At 45.9% G+C, this 18,795-nt stretch overlaps 1 protein-coding gene across 1 annotated transcript in view; it reads left to right on the forward strand.

Moving 5' to 3' along the window:
- Nucleotides 1–12,409: 12,409 nt before the first annotated feature.
- Nucleotides 12,410–18,795, forward strand: part of adamts7 (a disintegrin-like and metallopeptidase (reprolysin type) with thrombospondin type 1 motif, 7) — a 197,422-nt gene continuing 191,036 nt past the window's right edge. The window contains exons 1-2 of the mRNA XM_072565316.1: nucleotides 12,410–12,808; nucleotides 13,892–14,250. Coding sequence (XP_072421417.1) covers nucleotides 12,682–12,808; nucleotides 13,892–14,250 — 486 coding nt within the window. The 5' untranslated portion in view covers nucleotides 12,410–12,681. The remainder of the gene's footprint in view (nucleotides 12,809–13,891; nucleotides 14,251–18,795) is intronic.

The following is an 18,795-nucleotide window of genomic DNA, read 5'->3' on the forward strand; positions in this document are numbered from 1 at the left end:
CAAGCAAACCTACATCCAGAACCTCAACCTGAGCTACAAATCTTCTCAAAACTTGCTAACATAAGGTATCCAGTTGACATGATGCTGAAACTGAGCTTTATACTGTATGATACCGTATAATGTATTTGTCAAGTTGACAATATCACCTTCCATTTTTAAATTCAAGCTTTGTTCTAACCAGTAAAAGAGTGGAACAAGGAAATGGAAATAATTCATCCCTCCTAAGACTGTGATAACATCATCATGTACCACCATTCACTGCCATCATACATTCTATGACAGGAGTATCTCTGACAATGCATTAAACATTAGGATTAGTCAGACATTCATAGATCTTACCAACACTACAAGGAATATGCTAATATATCTTCATTGTTAAAACCTTGACTATGTGAACAGCTCTATATAAATGCCGGTTGTTGCAACAGAGTTCACCTGGGCTGCTACCTTCCAAAGTGAATTAGTTTCCTCTCTACCTGTGATATGGGATCCAGGAATTGGTAGCTCAATGATTGTCATAATTCCTTTTAAAAAATCGAATCAAGGGATGTGGGCATCACTGGCTAGGGCAGCATTTACATCAGTTTGACATCCCTTGTGCCACAATCTGCAAGTACTCCTCACATTGCTGATACACAGACTGAGCTCATTTGCATGGTGTCTTAGTGGTGCTGGTTTGATTAAAGTAATAAAAGATCACAAGAACCTCAGTGTGAATTGCAAAAAAGATGAGAAGTAGTGTTTTTAACAAAAGATTAATAACTATCTAAATTATTTACCGGTATTTTAATTTTCTAAGTCCTATCCATGATTTCTAAAAGTTTTCTATTATCTAGCAATCCTGGCTGCTTGTTTAGAATAGGGATCCTTTTTAAATGAACTGGAGGCACCAGTATCATGCCCTAGCATTTCCAAATTAATTATGAACAAAAATTAAATGCTGACCTTTTACGAATCAGACACGTACATCAGGGTGTGTGGCAGTGGCAAGTCTTCACTGTATTTCTGAATGTGGATGCTGCAATATGTTGAACGTTTGGGCAGTAATGAATGGACAAAGAAAACCCGTCCTGACTGATAATAAGATTTTACTGGTGGTTAATGTCAAATTGAACTGGTGAAGAATAGAATATTGGAGCCTAGACTTTATTCATTCACAAGCCATTATTTACAGAGACACATATTGCATACCTTGTCCTGTAAGGAAAAAAATCCCTTTCAACCTGCTCCTCTCCCCTCTCAACCTGTGTCTCTATTGGGATGTCACAGTGGCTCAGTGATTAGCACTGCTCCCTCACAGCGCCAGGGACCCGGATTCAATTCCACCTTTGGCCACCTGTCTGTGTGGAGTTTGCACATTCTCCCTGTGTCTGCATAGAGTTTCCTTTGGGTGCTCTGATTTCCTCCTATGATCCGAGGATGTGTAGGTTAGGTGGATTGGCCATGCTAAATTACCCCATAGGGTCCAGGGATGTACAGACTAGGTGTGTTAGCCATGGCATTGGGATGGAGTGGGTCTGGATGGGATGTCCTTCAGATGGTTGGTCTGGACTTGATAGGCTGAATGGTCTGTTTCCACACTGTAGGGATTCTGATTCCTATGCATGTATTATATGTGTATATACAGATGTAAGTGAATCCACAGTTATTACTCACTATCTGAGTACAATGCGTTGCAGCAACTCACCTCGGGTTGTTCAACAGCACCTTCCAAACTCATTACTTGTACCATCCAGAAGGACAGAGGAAACAGATGTGTGGAAATAGCAGCACGTACAGAGTTCCAAGACACACATAACACTGACTTGGAATTATTTTCATTGTTTCATTATGGGCGGCACGGTGGCACAGTGGTTAGCACTGCTGCCTCACAGCGCCAGAGACCCGGGTTCAATTCCCGCCTCAGGCGACTGACTGTGTGAAGTTTGCACGTTCTCCCCGTGTCTGTGTGGGTTTCCTCCGGGTGCTCCGGTTTCCTCCCACAGTCCAAAGATGTGCAGGTCAGGTGAACTGGCCATGCTAAATTGCCCGTAGTGTTAGGTAAGGGGTAAATGTAGGGGTATGGGTGGGTTGCGCTTCGGCTGGGCGCTGTGGACTTGTTGGGCCGAAGGGCCTGTTTCCACACTGTAAGTAATCTAATCTAATCTAATTCTTCATTGATGTTGGGTCAAAATGCACTGCACTCCTTTCCCAGCTCCACCAAAGGTTTACATATACCACATGGACTGCACCAGTTCAAGAAGGCAGTTCAACATCACCTTCTCTAAGGCAGTTAGGTAAGGGCAATAAATCCTGGCCAATGAGGTCCACATCCCATGACCAAGTAAACAAAAAGTGAATATACCAAATTGATGCACAAATAACAGTTTGTGCTGAATTCTATCCAACTGGACAGCGTTCTGATCTAGATTAGGGTCCCATACCAGCACTTTGGGTGCTTTCTGTGATACTGCGTGACACTGCTGTCCATCATCCAACCCTCAGGCAGGTGATCACCAATGGAACTATTGAGAAATAAGAAGCCAGAGTAAAGGATATCACTGGGGAAATATTGAAGGGGAGAACATTTGCCAGTCTAAGCGACGGAACAGAGAAGTAACTTTAATCAAATAGCTTTTTTCAAAAAGCTGTCACTTTTCTTTGGTCAATTCTTGACATGATGGTCAACTAAAATTTTTTTAATGGTATGACATGAAATTGACATACATGACAACAATTTAAATATAAAACAGCCTTTATAGAATGGATATCCTGGACAGCTTGTCTGTTTTTTAACAATAGATATATGAATGAGCAGTCAATTTGTGCAGAAACTAGGTTGGATGAATGACTCATTGTTAATTCTTTATCTGCCTTTCTCAGAAGCAATGGGCACCTATATTCATGAAAATTGTAATCTTCAGAATGCCTGCAGTGAGATGGAAGACATTCAACTCAGAATGAAGGGATTTAGGTTTTTGTTCCCTCTGGAAGCAACTTGTTAATTTTCCCCTATTAAAATTCAGCTGGGCACTATATTAACACACTTGCTCATTCAATTATAAAATGTAGTCTTTAAGGGAAGTATTAGCTTTGTAAGTATTCAGTATTAGCTTTGTACAACAACACATTGCTGACCAGAGAATAAAACATATTCACTTGAGAAATTGTTACACAACACCAGGTTATAGTCAAACAGGTTTATTGGGAAGCACTAGCTTTTTAAGCACTGCTCCTTCATCAGGTGGTTGCAGAGAATAAGACCATAAGATATTTGGTCTTATTTTCCACAACCACCAGATGAAAGAGCAGCGCTTTGAAAGCCAGTGCTTCCCAATAAACCTGTTGGACTATAACCTGGTGTTGTGTTACTTCTAACTTTGTCCACCCCAGTCCAACACGGGCATCTCCAAGTGACTGAGAAATTGGTCAGAGTTGCTTTCATTTTGCTGGAATTACTTCATGAGAACTGCAGTGAAAACCCTGTTCCTGCCAGATGAGTACAACAGCAACACCTCTGTAAGGAACCTCTAGCCTTATTAAACTCTGCACAAATCTATTAGTTTAGTAAGACCCTAATGCTATCCTACACCATTCCCAGGAAGTCTCTCAGCTAACCCAAATGTCTGACCATAGCAGTCTGATGATACATTCCATATTTACATGTTATTACAATCACAAATCTTGTATGGATCCACAAATAATCATAACAACAAAAAATGTGTATAATTAACTCAAACATTCTTTATCTTCATTAATAAAATGCCATTTTGGAATACTTATTGGCTTATTTATTATGTTTTTAAAAACTTATGTCTACACATGCAGCCTCTCAATTTTTCCAAAAATGATTCCTATGTCTACATTGATGTTAGATGGACCATTTAGGACAGAGATGAGGAGAAACTTCTTCACCCAGAGAGTGGTGGCTGTGTGGAATGCTCTGTCCCAGAGGGCAGTGGAGACCCAGTCTCTGGATTCATTTAAGAAAGAGTTAGATAGAGCTCTCAAAGATAGTGGAATCAAGGGTTATGGAGATAAAGCAGGAAGAGGATACCGATTAGGAATGATCAGCCATGATCATATTGAATGGCGGTGCAGGCTCAAAGGGCTGAAGGGCCTACTCCTGCACCTATTGTCTATTGTCATGACACATCGTAATAATACACTCCCACCAGCAAGGGTGTTGCAGTCTCTGTTTTCTTTAGAGAAACCATGATTGCCAAACACCACTGAATTTGGACAGAGAACATTTGAGAGTGAAGCAAATAGGAAATTGGTGATCATTTAAAGAAAAGATTGAGTTTTGAAATTCTGTACCCTGTAGGGGACAAGGAAGACTTATGGAAGTTCTGTAGCTATGAAATCCTTGAGTCAGAATAGAAGATGATGTGATGTGTCATAATTTCATCACAGGGAGCATACAGAAGGGATAGTGGGAGATTAGAGAAATATCCAAAGGAGATCTGACTGTGTGTATGATGAGAAAAAAAGTGTTAGGATACAGCAACATAAAGAGAGAGGTTGAAAGCTGAATGTTGTATCAAAAAGGATTATTTGTTAAATAGTATGGGTTTTTGTTTGATCCTGTACGAGTGTGTAAGAAAACTGCAAGGGAAGAAACATACAAATGTAGTCTGGAGTGAATTCAGTCTTGCTGGAGAGTTATAAATTACTCAGGGAAGGTGATATTGGTGGTATTATCACTGGACTGTTAATCCAGAGAACCAGGTCATGTTCTGATGAACTGGGTTCAAACCTGCCACAGCAGAAGTTGGAATTTGAATTCAATAAAAATCTGGAATTAAGAATCTACTGTTGACAATAAAACCAAGATGGGATTGTTGGAAAAACCCACCTTGTTCACTAACGTCCTTAGGTAAGGATAATATTATCCTTGCCTGGTCTGGACTACATGTGACTCCAGACCCGTAGTAATGTGGTTGACTCTTAGCTTCCCTCTAGAATGGACAATAAATGTAGAATGGACAATAAATGTTGGTCCAACCAGCGACGTCCCCATCCTGTGAATGAATAAAAAAAGACTTATTCTGTAGAACCACATTGTAGAAATGAGTAGAACACATTTCCCCCCAAAACGCATTGAGCCTGAGGTCAATTGAAAATTTCAAACTGAGATGTTCGGATTTTCATTAAGCAAGAGTATTAAAGGTTATGAAAGGAAGGTGAGTATTTTAAGACACAGTCAGTCATGAATGAGATAACAGACTGAAGAGGCTGAATGGCTTCTTCCTGTTCCTATGTTCTTACACTCTTAGGAAAATCAATGTCATCAAACCTTTCTTACATAATCAAAGTGAAATGCTGCAACCTCAAAGAGCATGGAATAAACTTTGTACTGACAACTTCTCATACGTAAGATTATGATTCTTATAAACCTCTAACTAGCTTGCTTAACATAGCAATCTGGGCTCTTTATATCCAATTAATTATTCAAATAACAACTCAAATTAAAGAAAGAGAGGAGGTGCATATCAAAAAATGTCTAATTCCTCGGAAGAGGTGAAGTCTTGGTAAAATCTCTACAGCAGATCCAACATAACGCTCAGACAGAGCACTGAAAGCAAAATGGTCCCATTGTAACCAGGCTCTTGGTCTTCAATGATTTTCAAGTGTTTTCTCCAACAGGAATGGAGGCTACAAGGGCACAACACAGGGGCAGAATTACAGTCTGGTATCTGCAGTGGTCCAGGACTACATCAGGCTTGAAGGTTAGGAATTGTCAGTTCTGTGATGGGGTTGTAGGGGAGAGGGAAGGTGGTCAGGGAGGGCGAGCAGAGAAAGATGTACATTTACATAAAGTCTTTCCAATCACCAGACATCCCCAAGTGAATTTATTATCAAATAAGTACCTTTGAATGTTGTAATGTAGGAAACAGGGCAGACAATGCACAGTAAGATCCCCCAAACAGCGATGTAATAATGACCACATAATCTGTTTTTGTGATTGGGTTGAAGGATAATTAATGTCACACCATCAACACCAGGTCCAAAAGATCCTCTGTCTCAACTAGAAGTGCAGTCCTAGCATTGTCAGGGACCCCTCACAAACAGAGCCCACAGTCAATGAGACCACAGCTCTGTTGAGATGGTTGTGTAGTTTGGATGTCAGATACCCAGCTTTCAAAGCAGCTTCATTTATCGCAGCACAAGCAGGGCAGAAATACCAGAGCAAGAGAGAAGAAATGTTTCAAGCACGTGCTGAAAGCTAATATGAAGAAATATAATATTGACGCCAATTCCTGGGAGAATATTGCTGTAGACTGAACCAGGTGAAGGCGAAGTCTGTGGGAAATAGATGCCAGCATTTTGAGATGATAAAATGAAGTGAAAAAGTGAGAACAGTAAAAAGAGCAAGCCTTGACAACATCAACTAAAAATACACAGCCAGGCATCTTATGTGGCAGCATATGTCTGTTAAGCTATGGCATCTGCAGATCCCAAATTAGTCTCAATCACAGTCACCTCAAGACTCATCAAGACAATCATCCTCACCTGCAAAGGAGAGCCAACAATGATTTCTGTGCACACACAGGAACATGGCCATGCTCATCATCAAAATAGTCCCATCGCATCTTTTACCTTCTTGTTCTTTCCCACAACAAATAGTTTATTCATAAAATGAGTAAAAGTACAAGACAAAATATTTTGGCTTGAACATTACAGAATTCTATTTGTCTCCAAAAAACAGGTTGTACTCCAACTATTAAAATCGAAAAAATTGCAGATGCTGTAAATCAGCAACAAAAACAGAAATTGCTGGAAAAGCTCAGCAAGTTGGCAGCATCTGTGGAGAGAGATCAATGTTATCATTTCAGGTTGAAATGTTAACTCTGCTTTCTCTCCACAGGTGCTGCTAGACTTGCTGAGCTTTTCCAGTAATTTATGTCTTTGCACTCCAACTGCTGTTATACTACAACTATAACAGTCTTTATATTTACAACACACAGTCCCTGGCAAACAGACAACCTGAGAGCAGACACTTTGACATACCTTAGCATATTTTAATATTCTTGGTGTTCTCATAGCACACTGTGAAGCAAACAGCAAACAGAGTTCTACGTTTCACAGCCTCTCAGTGTACTATGGATGAAAGGTCAGAGAGAGTTACCTTTCCCCATCAGGCACCACAGCAGTTGCCCCAGTCCCCAGTGCGTCCATCGAAGCACTGACCTTAGAATGAGCCAGTCTGCAACACTCAGTGCATAACTAAGTCAAGCAACTCTTTGCATTGGAAAGCCATCAGTCAGCCCAAAGGGCACCTTTCACTGAGTCGATGGCCCCCCCAAATGAAGTTACTGCTTGTCTCTGTGTGTATTCCTGGGAATAGCCCATGGAGCACAGTGCCCTGAATCTCAATGGAAGCAGCTATAACTCTGCCAGACCTTCTTCACATGTTACCAAGAGATGGAGGGCAATCGCTTTCCCAGCACAGCTACTTTGAGGGCAATGTGTGACAGGGTGAGGGGTTCAAGACTTTGCGTGTGTCAGAGGAATCTAACAGGAAGGGCTTTTCTCATCACTAACCCCTTTTACCTCCACTTTCTTCCCCAAAACATATTTTATTCACAATATTTGTAAACAAAAACACCACACAAACATGTCAATTTGAACAATACAGGATTTGTAAACAAACTCAGTATATACAATTGTAATTATCTTCATTTCTGCAGCTGAGAGAGCAGGCAGGACCTCAGTTTAACACCTCAATTAAAGGATAACATTAAAAATTGGGAGCTGCCATTGAGGAGGGTGTCAGTGTTGGACTGGGGTGGACAGAGTTAAAAATCACACAACACCAGGTTATAGTCCAACAGCTACCTGATGAAGGGGCAGCGCTCTGAGAGCTAGTAATTCCAAATAAACCTGTTGGACTATAACCTGGTGTTGTGTGATTTTTAACTCTGTCCACCCCAGTCCAACACTGACACCCTCCTCACTGGCAGCTCCCACACTGCGACACTCCCTCAGTGCCACACTGCAGCACTCCCTCAGTGCCACACTGCAGCACTCCCTCAGTGCCACACTGCGGCACTCCCTCAGTGCCACACTGCGGCACTCCCTCAGTGCCACACTGCGACACTCCCTCAGTGCCACACTGCGACACTCCCTCAGTGCCACACTGCAGCACTCCCTCAGTGCCACACAGCAGCACTCCCTCAGTGCCACACTGCGACACTCCCTCAGTGCCACACAGCGGCACTCCCTCAGTGCCACACTGCGACACTCTCTCAGTGCCACACTGCAGCACTCCCTCAGTGCCACACTGCAGCACTCCCTCAGTGCCACACTGCAGCACTCCCTCAGTGCCACACTGCAGCACTCCCTCAGTGCCACACTGCGGCACTCCCTCAGTGCCACACTGCGGCACTCCCTCAGTGCCACACTGCGACACTCCCTCAGTGCCACACTGCGACACTCCCTCAGTGCCACACTGCAGCACTCCCTCAGTGCCACACTGCAGCACTCCCTCAGTGCCACACTGCAGCACTCCCTCAGTGCCACACTGCAGCACTCCCTCAGTGCCACACAGCAGCACTCCCTCAGTGCCACACTGCGACACTCCCTCAGTGCCACACAGCGGCACTCCCTCAGTGCCACACTGCGACACTCTCTCAGTGCCACACTGCAGCACTCCCTCAGTGCCACACTGCAGCACTCCCTCAGTGCCACACTGCAGCACTCCCTCAGTGCCACACTGCAGCACTCCCTCAGTGCCACACTGCAGCACTCCCTCAGTGCCACTCTGCAGCACTCCCTCAGTGCCACACTGCGACACTCCCTCAGTGCCACACTGCGACACTCCCTCAGTGCCACACTGCAGCACTCCCTCAGTGCCACACTGCAGCACTCCCTCAGTGCCACACTGCGACACTCTCTCAGTGCCACACTGCAGCACTCCCTCAGTGCCACTCTGCAGCACTCCCTCAGTGCCACACTGCGACACTCTCTCAGTGCCACACTGCAGCACTCCCTCAGTGCCACACTGCAGCACTCCCTCAGTGCCACACTGCGACACTCTCTCAGTGCCACACTGCAGCACTCCCTCAGTGCCACACTGCAGCATTAACTCAGTGCCACACAGCGACACTCCCTCAGTGCCACACTGCAGCACTCCCTCAGTGCCACACTGCAGCACTCCCTCAGTGCCACACTGCAGCACTCCCTCAGTGCCACACTGCAGCACTCCCTCAGTGCCACACTGCAGCACTCCCTCAGTGCCACACTGCAGCACTCCCTCAGTGCCACACAGTGACACTCCCTCAGTGCCACACTGCAGCACTCCCTCAGTGCCACACAGCGGCACTCCCTCAGTGCCACACTGCGACACTCCCTCAGTGCCACACTGCAGCACTCCCTCAGTGCCACACTGCAGCACTCCCTCAGTGCCACACAGCGACACTCCCTCAGTGCCACACTGCAGCACTCCCTCAGTGCCACACTGCAGCACTCCCTCAGTGCCACACTGCAGCACTCCCTCAGTGCCACACAGCGACACTCCCTCAGTGCCACACTGCAGCACTCCCTCAGTGCCACACAGCGACACTCCCTCAGTGCCACACAGCGACACTCCCTCAGTGCCACACAGCGACACTCCCTCAGTGCCACACTGCAGCACTCCCTCAGTGCCACTCTGCAGCACTCCCTCAGTGCCACACTGCAGCACTCCCTCAGTGCCACACTGCGACACTCCCTCAGTGCCACACTGCAGCACTCTCTCAGTGCCACACTGCAGCACTCCCTCAGTGCCACACAGCGGCACTCCCTCAGTGCCACACTGCAGCACTCCCTCAGTGCCACTCTGCAGCACTCTCTCAGTGCCACACTGCAGCACTCCCTCAGTGCCACACTGCGACACTCCCTCAGTGCCACACTGCAGCACTCTCTCAGTGCCACACTGCAGCACTCCCTCAGTGCCACACTGCGACACTCCCTCAGTGCCACACTGCGACACTCCCTCAGTGCCACACTGCGACACTCCCTCAGTGCCACACTGCAGCACTCTCTCAGTGCCACACTGCAGCACTCCCTCAGTGCCACTCTGCAGCACTCCCTCAGTGCCACACTGCAGCACTCCCTCAGTGCCACACTGCAGCACTCCCTCAATGCCACACAGCGACACTCCCTCAGTGCCACACAGCGACACTCCCTCAGTGCCACACAGCAGCACTCCCTCAGTGCCACACAGCGACACTCCCTCAGTGCCACACTGCAGCACTCCCTCAATGCCACACAGCGACACTCCCTCAGTGCCACACAGCGACACTCCCTCAGTGCCACACAGCAGCACTCCCTCAGTGCCACACAGCGACACTCCCTCAGTGCCACACTGCAGCACTCCCTCAGTGCCACACAGCGACACTCCCTCAGTGCCACACTGCGACACTCCCTCAGTGCCACACTGCAGCACTCCCTCAGTGCCACACAGCGACACTCCCTCAGTGCCACTCTGCAGCACTCCCTCAGTGCCACACTGCGACACTCTCTCAGTGCCACACAGCGACACTCCCTCAGTGCCACACTGCAGCACTCCCTCAGTGCCACACTGCAGCACTCCCTCAGTGCCACACAGCGACACTCCCTCAGTGCCACACAGCGACACTCCCTCAGTGCCACACAGCAGCACTCCCTCAGTGCCACACAGCGACACTCCCTCAGTGCCACACTGCAGCACTCCCTCAGTGCCACGCTGCAGCACTCCCTCAGTGCCACTCTGCAGCACTCCCTCAGTGCCACACTGCAGCACTCCCTCAGTGCCACACAGCAGCACTCCCTCAGTGCCACGCTGCAGGCTCAAGCTATATTCTGTGCAGAATAAATATTTGTACATTTTGCTGAAAGAGGATCAGAGACATAGTCTTCAACAATTCTCGAAAACTTGGCTCAAAGTCAATCGGTCTTCACCACATCCCATTCCTTAAATGCTCCCCACGGGATTCCGCTCTCGCACTATGTGTGTGTGTGTGTGTGTGTGTGGGGGGGGGGGGGTGGGGGGGGAGGGGGTGTCTATCGTTATCTGCATTCTCTCTCTCTCTCATTCTCTGTTGTTCTGGTATTAACCGCTATGTGGCCCCAGAACACAAGCCGAAAGAGCGGACTCTGCGCTTGTTCAGACCCTCCCTCAGGACTTGGCGAAAACCGCACCTTTCAAACATCTTTGTAGCAGCCACGACATTACACTTTGTGTCCAATTTTATCTGATTTACGTTAAAAGCCGCGTTAAGGAGTACGGGCGTGCTTCTTCATTTCAGAGGCAGGGAGTGAGGGAATAAAGCTGAGGCTGCAACTGGGACTGGGATAGAGGGACTGGGGATAGAGGAATTGGGATTTGAGGGACTGGGATAAGAGGGACTGGGATAGAGGAATTGGGATTTGAGGGACTGGGATTAGAGGGACTAGGATAGAGGGTCTGGGGATAGAGGAATTGGGATTTGAGGGACTGGAATAAGAGGGACTGGGATAGAGGGACTGGGATTAGAAGGACTGGGATAGAGGGACTGGGATAGAGGAATTGGGATTTGAGGGACTGGAATAGAGGGATTGGGATTAGAGGGATTGGGATTAGAGGCATTGGGATAAGAGGGACTGGGTTGAACGACTGAGACAGAGGGACTGGGATATGGGATTGGAAGACTTGGAATAGGATAACACGGACTGGGAGGATAGAAATGGGGATAGTGGGGACTGGGATAATGGGGGCTGGGATAGTAGGACGTGGGTAACACGGACTGGGATAGTGAAGATTGAGATAACAGGGACTGGGAGGGTGGGGATGGGGATAGAGAGGACTGGGATAACGGGGGTTGGGATAACAGGGGCTGGTGTCCTGAATTCTTGGTTCAGTTTGGGTCTTGCTTGGTTCCTGCCTGTTTACACACAGAGAGAAAAGCCCATTTAAACATGTCTGGGAGCAAGGAGACAATTAGCACTGTCACTGGCTGTGCTTGAGTGTCCAAGTGTGTCATAGAAATGTACAAGAAGGAAACAGACCGTTCGGTCCAATTCGTCCATTCCGACCAGATATCCTAGTCTAGTCCCATTTGCCAGCACTTGGCCCATATCCCTCTAACCATTTCTTATTTACATACCCATCCAGATGCCTTTTAAATGTTGTAATTATACCAGCCTCCACTACTTCCTCTGGCAGCTCATTCCATACACGCTGTTGTCTGATATTTGAGTGTGTTTCTTTGAGTTTATCTGGGTGTCTGTGAGTGTGTCTCTGAGTCTGTGTGCTCCTATCTGAAAAACAGTGTGTGAATTTCTCTATGTGTGCTGGTGTGTCTGTAAATGTGCGTGTCTCTGTGACGGTTGCTAAGGCTGTGTGGTTTCTCTTTCCCTGTGTCTCTGGGAGTGTTTGTGTCCCTGTGATAGAGGGAGGGAGGGAGGGATGTGTGGGCAGGAGCTGTATGCAAATAGATGGAGCTGAATCCAGCAGATGAGAGAAGCGGAGCAGCCCAGTCTGTGTGTGTTTGTGTGTGAGTGGGGATTGTACAGGACCAGCGGCTCAGCCCTCACAGAGACAGAGTTCCTGGGGCAGGATTTTGCCCGCTCCCGTCCCTTCTGCGCCGTGCCGGCGGCACTGAGTTTATTTTGAGAGCCGGGACATGTTGCAGGATCCGGGCTCACAGCATCGCGGGGAACTTTTTAAACACACACGGTCTCCAGAGCAGCGGAAAGATGCAGAGCCCGTGGAGCGGGAACGCTGGCAACTTTCTGCAGACTTTGACAACTTTGATTGTCTTTGGACTAACGGAGGGATTCACTGAGGTTCAGGGTAAGGGGCAGAAGCGGTTCAGCCTCCAAGGTAAGTGCGTTCTGGAAACATAACCCCAACCTTAAACCCTAACCCCAACCTTAAATCCTAACCCCTAATCCAAACCCTAAACCCTAACCCCAATCCTGACCCCTAACCCCAACCCTAAACCCTAACCCCAAACTTAACACCAACACTAAACCCTAATCCCAACCCTACCCCTAAACCCAACCCTAAACCCTAACCCCAACCCTAAACCCTAACCCCTAACCCCAACCCTACCCCTAAACCCAACCCTAAACCCTAACCCCAACCCCAAACCCTAACTCTAACCGAACCCTAACCCCAACCCTAAACCCTCACAACTAATCATAACTCTAAATCATAACCCTAACCCTAACCCCAACCCGAAACCCTAAACACTAACCTTAACCTCTAACCCTAAATCCTAACCCTAACCCCTAACCCGAGGTAAGTAAGCTCTAGGAGCCTAACCCTTAACCCTCGACCCAAACCCAGGTAAGTCCGCTCTGGGAGCTGAAACTTAACTCTAAATGCTAACCCCTAACCCTTAACCCTAATTCTAAACCCTAACCCTTAATCCTAACCTAAGGTAAATCTGCTCTGGAAGCCTAATCTTAACTCGAACCCGAAACCTTAACCCTTAATGCTAACCCTAGCATTAAACCCTAGTCATAAATCATAACCCTAAATCTAACTCTAACCCTAACCCTAACCCTAACACAGGGAGGCAGATGCTGTCAATTCCTGCAGATTGGAACAGACAGGTAACAGATGGTAACAGTGAATTAACTTTTGGGGAATAGTCAGAGGGCGAGGAGTCTCCACATGTCCCCTTTCTCTATAAGTTGCATTGGGTTAGTTTATGTTAAAGGGATGAATGGCCGCTGGTCCAAATGGTTGGGAATGATCCCTCTCTCTCTCCCAGTGTATGAGGGAGGCTGTCCCTGAGGAAGACTCCATGGGATGAATCTGTGGGACTTGTTGCAGCGTTTGGGACATTTCTCCCAGATCTGGGGTTGTTGCACTCACTGATGGATTGGGGGTTTGGGGAGAGACTGTGGGTTTTGTGCCCCTGGGAGCTTTCTGACACCTTCCTTGTTCCCTCCGTAGAGCTGCGGGCCCTGCCTGAGCCGGAGCCGGAGCTGGAGCTGGTGCACCCGGTCAGAGTGGATCCCCTGGGCCGATTCCTGTCTCACCAGCTCTCTCAGCGCCTGAGGAAGCGGTCCCGCCGCCAACTGGAGCCTGAGCCTGAGGCTGTCCACTACCTCCTGTCCCTCCGGGGCCACCTGCTCCACTTCAACCTCACCATCAACCGGCCCCTGCTAGCCCCCGGATTCCTGGCCGAGCGGCGCTATGGGGGGGTGAAGGGAGCTGCCATCAGCCGTGCCCAGACCAACCGCTGCCACTTTGTGGGCACAGTCCAAGCTGGCAGTAGCGGGATGGCAGCTATCAGCACCTGCCAGGGCCTGGTAAGCACCATCTGGGCAAGCGGCTACATTTCCAGCACTGCCCAGAATGGCCACCGCTTTCCTCACATCTTACTCTGTCTTGTTTTCTCTACATCAACCTCAGCATTCACTGACAACGCTGCTACTCGTTGCCCATTGCTGATTGTGGACCACAATCATAGAATCTGCACAGTGTGGAAGCAGGCCATTCAGCCCATCGCCCTCCAAAGAGCATCTCACCTAGAAACACCCTATCCCTGTAACCCTGCATTTCCCATTGCTCACCCACCCAGCCTGCATATCCCTGGACACTATGGGCAATTTCCCATGTCTAATCCACCTTAGCCTGCAGATCTTTGGATTGTGGGAGGAAACCGGAGCACCCGGAAGAAACCCACACAGAAACGGGAGACACAAGCAAACTCCACACAGACACCTGAGGCTGGAATTGAATCCAGGTCCCTGGCACTGTGAGGCAGCAGAGCTAACCACTGAGCCACAATGCCACATTAATTACATCTTCTCCAGACTATGGGACCCACTGCATCCCCCTCCCCATTCAACACTGCAATGTATTTATGAGCCCAGCAAAGACCCTGTTCCACCTCTGTTACTTCACCTGTCTCACTCCCTCTGGCAGCCCAGTTAAACATAAAATGATGGAAGAGCACAGAATGAAGCCATTGGGCCCATTGTGTCCTTACCAGCCCTAGTCTAATTTCACTTTCAGCTCTTAGTCAGTAGCCTTCAGTTCCTCAAATAAAAATCCAAGTCCCTTGTAAATGCAGTGAGAGGCTTCTGTCTCAATCCATCTCTCAGACAATGAGTTCCAGATTCCATCTTCCCTCACACCACCCCTTTAATCTTTCCAATTTAAATATATGCCTCCAGTTACTGACCTCTCCACTTCTGTGAATAGATCTTTCTGATTCATTCTTGGCCGTTCACAATTTTTACACCTCAATTAAATCTGTCCTGTGCTGAGGAGAGGAGAGAGTGTATGCTCAGGAAAATAACCCCAGCCTGTCCAATCTTAGCTAAATTCTCCATTTTTAGTTGTGATTTTGTATGTGTCTTCTAAATACTCTCGAGGGTGATCATTCCCTCCCTCCAATACAGTGAGCAGAATTTGTTCCATGGCATTGAGGCCTCATTCCTGATGAAGGGCTTTTGCCCGAAATGTCAATTTTCCTGCTCCTCGCATTCTGCCTGACCTATTATGCATTTACAGCACTACACTAATCTTGACTCTAATCACCAACATCTGCAGTACCCACTTTCGCCTCTTCCAAAATGTTGCTCCGTGGACTGTATGCTGCACAAAGTTCCAATCACTGTTCACTCCTCTCATTGCTGACCTCCACTATATTCCAGTTCCCCCAGAGTCCCAGCTGTAAAATTCCCATCCTTGTGTTTAAATTCACTCATCATCTCATCAGTCCCTATCTCTCCCAGCCTAACAACATTAACTCCAATCTCTCAAGCTCTGGTTCCACAAGGTTCGTTATATTGGCTTTCTCTTCACCTCACCACGGATTGTTATACCTTCAGTTAATAGACACTAAGATCCAGGATTCCCTCCCTGAAACTCTCTAAGTTTCCAGCAATTACTTAAGACTACCTCTTGAACCAAGCTTTGGTCATCTTTGCTAACTGTTCCTTTTTTTGTTCAGTGTCCATTTCTCCTTACTGTTCTAGGACACATTTCTAAGCTAAAGGTGTTATCAGGAAGCATGCATCACTTGCATGGGTACAATAGTGTGACCATTTATGCTACGGCGCCAGCAACCCAGAGAACAGAAGTTCAAATCCCATCATGGCAATTTAAAACTGAAAATCTGTAAAAGTCATGTCCACGTTATAACAGGTTCACCACTATCCTTTAGAGATTGGAACCAGACATCCTTACCTATCTGATATATTCTGGTAATTTCAATCCCATATTAATATCCCTCAGCTGCTCTCTGCAGTGGTTTAGCAAACCAGCTGTAGAAAGGATAATTTGATGTCCTCCACATGTGTTTAAATATTAACTGGCAGATCTCACCTCATTAGTAACCACAAATACCCCTATTTCTCACATGCAGCAGTGTTTAATCTGCTGTTACCTTTAAAGCCATCTGCAATGTAGGAAAGTGATCTACTCCATTCTTCAATAAGATTGGCACTAATTTTCAGAGAATGTTTGGTAGATTACTGCTGTTTGTAAGTCTCTTAGAAATAAGTAAAGTTATCAATGTAGGATATAATTGGCTTTCTCTTAGTGTTTGACACTGAAACATGACTCCTGATTTGTAATAAACCGAGAAATTCATATATATGTAGATTTGCCTTTCTGCTTTTCAGTTTTTATTGTTAATCTTTTCACATGATTATTGTTTTTGAACCAAATTCAATTATTTATTGTTCCTTCATTTATTCAAATAAGGTCAAAGCTCACATAAAATTGTGTCTGAAGTTTATCAACCAGTGGCAGTACTCTTAATAAGCACTGAGATCATGAAGTTGAGAGCCAATATTATAGATAGGTATCTTAACGCAGTTTCACATTGCAGATTGGATTTCCAATCCCATTTTAAGGCATTGGAACTCAGGGATACAGTGAGTTAAATACTATTTAGATAATTGCACCTACAAATAAACCTAGTCTACAGTTGTGTTATATTTCCTGTACTTATATGCTAATTTTATTACTGGCTGCAACATGATTCAACAAGTCACTTGGTCTATTTTCTGTAAGGGACCAAAGTGCTTTCTTAAAGTTGACATTTATAATCTCAGCTACAACAAAAAATTAATTTCAAAAGCAATTTGTTTGGAATACTGCAACATTAACGTCATAGTTGAGAGAAAGAACGTGAAAAATAACTCAGTGTCACAGACCAGGTGTTGGAAAGTGGGATTAGAATGAGCAGCCAGTTTATTCAGCGAACGAAGAAATGATGGGCTGAGTGGCCTGTTTCTATTGTCTTTCTACAGTTCTGTGATGAGCAGAGGTCTGTCCTTAAATAGTAGCTTTCAATCTGGACTACAGACATAAATTCACTTGGAAATGTATGCTAATTATAGTTGGGAAGTTCATAGAAAAATATGGAGAAAGCCCCACAGGAATTAATGAAAGAAATGGGCGTGTGATAGCAGAGGGGCAGTTACTATCAGAAAGCTGAACAAGCTTGGGCACTTATCTCCAGACAAGCGAAGGCTGAGGGGTGACCTGTTCGAGGTCTTTATGATTACAAATGTGTTTGATTGGACAGAAATAGAGAAGATGTTGTCACTCCTGTGTGAAACCAGATTTTATGGGCCATAAATATAGGATAATCTCTAAAGCATCCAACAGGGAGTTGAGCCAGAAAGTGTCTAGCGTATGGAATGTACCACCCATAGAGTTGGGTGAGACAAATGGTACTGATGCATTAAATGGGAAGCTAGATAAACACATGACAGAATGGAGGGATATGTTGTTGGCGTTATAAATAGAAAGTGGGAGGAAGATTGTATGGAATATAGACAATGGTCTGAAACTGTCTTGCTGTAAATAATTGAATTGAATTAGGTTTATTGTCACATGTACACACATGAGGACAGTGAAAAGTTTGCAAGTCGCCACTTTTGGTGTCATTTAGCAACAAAGCAAAAAAGTAAAGAAAACAAAGTTAAAAGGTTAAACAATAACAATATCATCTAATACTGGGTATACTGTCCAGCACGTCTCGTCTCTTTTGTTTTAGTATTTAAAACCCTGTTCCGGTATTTAAATCATGGATGGTTTTGATAGAGCAAATAAAGTGAAACATTCACTGGTGCAGCAAGGTCAGTAACTTAGAGTCATAGAGATGTACAGCAAGGAAACAGATCCTTTGGTCCAACCCGTCCATGCCGACCAGATATCCCAACCCAATCTAGTCCCACCTGCCAGCACCCAGCCCATATCCTTCTAAACCCTTCCTATTCATATACTCATCCAAATGCCTTTTAAATGTTGCAATTGTACCAGCCTCCACCACTTCCTCTGGCACCTCATTCCATACACGTACCACCCTCTGAGTGAAAAAGTTGCCCCTTAGGTCTCTTTTATATCTTTCCCTTCTCTCTCTATGCGCTCTAGTTCTGGACCCCCCCCCCCCAGAAGGACACTATTTAAGGTGATTGGTAAAAGAGACAAGAGATGCCTTGAATAAATATTTTCAATATAGTGAGTTCTTGAGACTTGGAATGCATTTGTTGAAAAGCTATTAGAGCAAATTAACAGTAAAATTTAAAAGGAAATTGGATACAGATTTGAAAGGGAAATATTTACAAGGCTGTGAAGAAACATTGCATTATTTGTTTGGAGAATGACTGCAGAAAGCTACAGAACAGAGGGATTTGAGAGTCCTCTTCCATGAATCACATAAAACTAGCATCCAAGTTCAATGGGTAATATGGAAGGCAAAAGGAATACTGGCCTTTATTTAAAAGGGAATGGAGTATAAAAGTAGGGAGAGTTTGCTAAATTTATACAAGGTACATTTAAGCTGCGATACTCTGTAATTTTGAGAACCTTATCAATGGAAAAGTATACTA

The sequence above is a fragment of the Chiloscyllium punctatum genome, chromosome 48 (genome assembly GCF_047496795.1).
Source record: "Chiloscyllium punctatum isolate Juve2018m chromosome 48, sChiPun1.3, whole genome shotgun sequence".
Taxonomy (NCBI): domain Eukaryota; kingdom Metazoa; phylum Chordata; class Chondrichthyes; order Orectolobiformes; family Hemiscylliidae; genus Chiloscyllium; species Chiloscyllium punctatum.